The sequence below is a fragment of the Oratosquilla oratoria genome, chromosome 1, assembly GCF_046742065.1.
Source record: "Oratosquilla oratoria isolate Oo_2021 chromosome 1, ASM4674206v1, whole genome shotgun sequence".
Taxonomy (NCBI): domain Eukaryota; kingdom Metazoa; phylum Arthropoda; class Malacostraca; order Stomatopoda; family Squillidae; genus Oratosquilla; species Oratosquilla oratoria.
Window position 1 is genome coordinate 123,266,628 of NC_134777.1, and position 5,000 is coordinate 123,271,627.

At 39.3% G+C, this 5,000-nt stretch overlaps 1 protein-coding gene across 1 annotated transcript in view; it reads left to right on the forward strand.

The window, feature by feature from the left end:
• The window catches only part of LOC143026109 (galactosylgalactosylxylosylprotein 3-beta-glucuronosyltransferase P-like), a 41,129-nt gene that overhangs the window by 21,921 nt on the left and 14,208 nt on the right, over nt 1–5,000 (forward strand). Inside the window, exon 5 of the mRNA XM_076186112.1 lies at nt 2,303–2,466. Within this exon, the coding sequence (XP_076042227.1) occupies nt 2,303–2,466 (164 nt within the window). The remainder of the gene's footprint in view (nt 1–2,302; nt 2,467–5,000) is intronic.

The window sequence follows — 5,000 nt, forward strand, 5'->3', positions numbered from 1 at the left end:
CTTATCTATCTTTCTATTCCCTCTCTTCCTTCTCCTCCACCTTCTTCTTTCTTCGCTTCTTTTCTTTTCTGTCTTAATTCTTCTTTTTCTTTTCCTTCATTTCCTCTTCTTTCTTATGCTCTTCCTCCTCTACTATTTACCTTATTCTTCTTATCTCCTCCTCCTCCCCTCCTCTTCCTCCTCCTCCTCTTCCTCCACTACCCCTCCTCTTCCTCCTCCTCCTCTTCCTCCTTCTCCTCTTTCTCCTTTCAGCAATCGATCACATAAATTTTCTTCAAACATATATCCTATTCAAACGATAAAGTCCAAAATTCCGAGTTTTATCCTTTTACCGACGACTCTATGAGCTCCCTCGGCTCCAGATTTGTTCGTTCAAAGATGTTCAGGCACGCATATTCATGCACGCATATTCATGAAAAAATCTGAAAAAGAGTCGGAAGCGCTGTTTTCAGTCCGACATTTCCAGTTTCGATGTTCTTTCGTTTGATTTTTTATTATTTCATTTATTCGTTTGTTTTATTTGTTTGTTTCAAGAAGTGGGGGGAGTATGGGGAGGGGAAGGGGATTATAGGGGAAAGAATGGGAGGGAATAAGGCATATGTGTTGGGAAGATGGCGAGAAAATAATAAAGAGAAGGGAGAAAGAGACGAGAGACTTGGAGAATTTGAAGAGAAATAAAGAAGAAAACGAAATAGACAGGAGGAACGGGAGGAGAGTAGGGAAAGGGGGAAGGTTTAGCGAGGGGAAAGAAGGGGAATGGAGGAGGGGAAAGAGAAGGTGAAGAGAGAAAAGAACCACTCTTTTTCCATGGTCCTCTCTTGATCCACAAAAACAAAACGTCACTCAACCCTTTTCATGTTCCTTCGCACTCCACTATTGTTCTTGTACCTGCTGCACATTCCAGGCGTTCTCTTGCACCTTTTATTACGTTCTCATCCACGTTCTTTCAGCATTATTAGGAACGTCAGACAACAGGTACCACACCCTGTTTTATTACACAAAATGCACACATTCTTTCATTTCCCGTTTTCTCTGAATATTAAATCAAAGAAAACTGAAACAATATGAAATCTTTTATGTCTTTTCTTTCTTCTTTTCTTCATAACGCAATATTCGTAAGGCCTTTGGAATATATAATCCAGTCCCGGATATTAGTTATTTTAGTGTATTTATTTGCATATTTTTAACTTGTAAGAATTTCATCGACATGTTTCGTGTGTGAAACGACTTGGGTAAAAACTGACGACAGAGAAGTAAAGGTTGTTGAAGTAAATAGACGACATTACTGCTGTGATCACTGTCATTTCCCAAAATTTCTGAGGTCTATGGTTAGATTAGATTATGTTAGATTGGGTTAGATATTGCCAAATATTGCCTGGGATTTTAAAGAATACCGCCATTGCGATGACGAAAATCGAGCGCGTTTTGTTTATAAACACAGCTTAGAGGCATAAAATAAATCGTCACTTCGAAGGCCATTGCCCTCATCACCCCAAAGAAAATAATAATAATAATAATAATAATAAATGAATTAATAAATAAGTAAAATAAAATAAGATAATAATAATAATGATAATAATGATAATATTGATAATAATGATAAATTGTCTGATATTAGATGGAACAAAATATGATATAATTTGCACTAGACTAACATAAACCGATTTAATTTTATTTAAAAGAATCATATCATAATATTTCTGTTGATTGAAGGAGAGGCGTTGGATGTGAAAACATTAAGATCAGGATGGTGAAGTTGAATTAAAATTATCAAACGCATACTTTCGATTTGATTTTTTTTTCTTCAGTGAGTTAATTTAGTTGGGCTATACGTGATACATTTGAATAAAATCACCTGATGACAGGCGATTCTGCCTATAAGAAAAAATGAATAGATAAATAAAATTGAATATATCAAGGACCAGTGCACTATTTGCGTGCGGGTCAGCGAAATATTGTAGTTAACGAATGGAATAAACTTATTAACCATGCAGTGAGCTCTGAAATAATTGGTTGGAGAAGACGATATAACTTTATGGATAGGAATGACAGGTGGTAAGTTAGGATACGGAACTGCCTAGTGTAGACCTTATGGTCTCTTGCAGCCTCCATCATTCTCATTTTCTTATTCATCCCAGGGGTCAAACACTTCCTCCTCCTCCTTCTCTTCCTCCTCCTCCTCCTCCCCTCCTCCTCTCCCTCCTCTTCCTCTTCCTTCTCCTCCTCTTCCTCCTCCTCTTTCTCCTCCTCCTCCTCCTCCTCCTCCTCCTCCCCCCGGTCTAATGGTGCCTCTTCCTTGCAGCCCCGATGCCGGACAAGTATCGGAACGACCGGAAGATCAAGGCGAAGCCGAGGGGCGTCTCCAACCGGAACGGGGCGCTGCAGTGGATCCGGCAGCACGCCACCGAGGGCGTCTTCTATTTCGCCGACGACGACAACACCTACGACGTCAGGCTCTTCAGTGAGGTGAGGACAAGGTGGATCTCGAGGAGGAGGTGGACCTCAAGGAGGAGGAGGTGGACCTTGAGGACGAGGTGATCCTCGAGGAGGAGGTGACCCTCGAGGAGGAGGTGGACCTTGAGGACGAGGTGATCCTCGAGGAGGAGGTGACCCTCGAGGAGGAGGTGATGAGTTCGAGGAGGAGGTGGTGGTCCTCGAGGAAAAGGACCTTCAGGGCGAGATGGTCCTCGAGGAAGAGGCGGCCCTTGATTAGGTGGCCCTCGAGGAAGATGTGGCCCTTGAAGACGGATTGGCTCTCCAGGAGGTGGACCTCGAGGATGTGTGGACCTACAGGAAGAGAAGGGCCTTCAGGACGAGGTGGCCCTCGAAGACGAGGTGGCCCTCGAAGACGAGGTGGCCCTTGATGAGGAGGTCTTACTCGAGTAGGAGGTGTCCCTCGAGTAGGAGGTGTCCCTTGAGGAGGAGGTGCACCTCGAGGGTCTGGTGGACATTCAAGGTGAGATGACCCTGGAGGAAGAGGTGGCCTTGGAGGAAGAGGTGGTCATCGAGAAGGAGTTGGACTTCGATGAGGAGGTGGGCCTCGAGGTAGAGGTGGCCCTCATGGAGGACGATACTTTCGAGGAGGAGGTGGAAGTTAAGGAAATGGCAGCCCTCAAGAAGGACGAGGTCCTCGAGGAATAGATGGGAAGAAAACGAAATAGAAGGAAGAGGTGAAGAAGGAAGAAGAGGAGGAGGAGGAGAAGAAAAAAAAGAGTAGTAGGGGTAGAAGGAGGAAGGGAAGGAAGAGGAAGATGGAAAAGGAGGAGAAGGAGGAGGAGGAGGAGGAAAGAGTAGAAATGATAGATGAGAGAGAGAGAGAGAGAGAGAGAGAGAGAGAGAGAGAGAGAGAGAGAGAGAGAGAGAGAGAGATAGAGAGATAGAGAGAGCCCCTCACAAGTATAGAGATAAATAGGGTGATAGATATAGAGATACAGATAAATAGATAATGATAAAAATACAGATAGATGGAGAAAGAGAGAGAGAGAGAGAGAGCAAATGTATCACTACCACAGCCTTTATTTCCCCCCCCCTCGTCACAACCTCCCCCTACCTCCACCTCCACCTCCCTACCGCTCCCTCCGCTAAAAAACTTCACACAACTTCCGCCTGTGGGAAAACATTCCCCCATGCGAGCAAAGCTTGTGATGAATTCCAACAAGTTCAAACCGTTTCCTGTTCTCCTTCTCTTTCTCTCTCTCTCTCTCGTGCTAATACGGGATATGTAGGGGAGAACATATCGAAGAATGAGGAAAAATCCATGTTCCGTTCCAGGTTGGTTATGATTTCAAAAACATCTATGACGTAAAAACGGTTCGATTTTTTTTTTCAATTGTTTTTTGGTCGTCTTTGTTCTTCTCCTCCTCCTCCTCCTCCTCCTCCTCCTCCCGATCTTCATCCTCATTCTCCCACTCCAAACCAATTCAATGAACTTTTTCGTCTCTTATTAATTTATTGAACTATTTCTTTATTATATTTTTTTTTTACTAATTTTCTCCATATATTGACACATTTAAGTATACTTTTTTCTCAAATATCCTTCCAGTTTAAATTTTTTCTATGTCCTTTGCATGATCTTTCATTCTATACTATTAGATCCTATTTACCTATTTTCTCTAATCCTTTCACCTATTTGATGATAACTATCATGTCATACTTTTGGCTTTTCTAGTATAGCTAATCTTAGTTTATCTAACCTAACCTTATATGTCGTGTTAGTTAGACTAGGAATCATTCCAGTTAGTATAATTCTTCTTTTATTTTTCTTATTTTATATTTCCCTTTTTTGTTGTGACCATCCCACCGCTGCATACTCCAATCAGGGGCGGATAAGATCTTATATTTTTTTATATATAATATCTTTGTTAATATAATGAAATTTAAATTCTTATATTCGTTAACTCCCATTGTATAATTCCACAACTAATTTTTTCTTCCGTTTTTTAATTTTTGTATTTTTTTGTATTGAATTTCATCTTTCATATATTCCATCAGCACTAATTATGTCATAATTGTAATAATAACAGTATTATTACTAATGATAAAATAATAATTATAATAATAATAATAATAACAATAATAATAATAATAATGATAATAATAATAATAATAATAATAATAATAATAATAATAATAATAATAATAATAATAATAATAATAATAATAATAATAATAATAATAATAATAATACAAATAACTATTAATAAGACGAATAAGAAGTACTACAGTAATAAAGATAATTATTCTCAGAAGATAAATGATTAATTTGATGTGTTTGTGTTTATTTAATTCTTTATTTATAACTTTTTAATTTTATTTTTGTTTTGTCTCCAAATTTTTATTACTGATGAGAGTAATACAGCTGTTGATAGTAACATAACTGTTCATAATAACAACAACAACAACAATACCAACAACAACAACATCACAAGTGACAATAACCGCAAGCCCACTAACAACAACAACAATAATAACCACACCTTCACTAACAACGACAACAACAA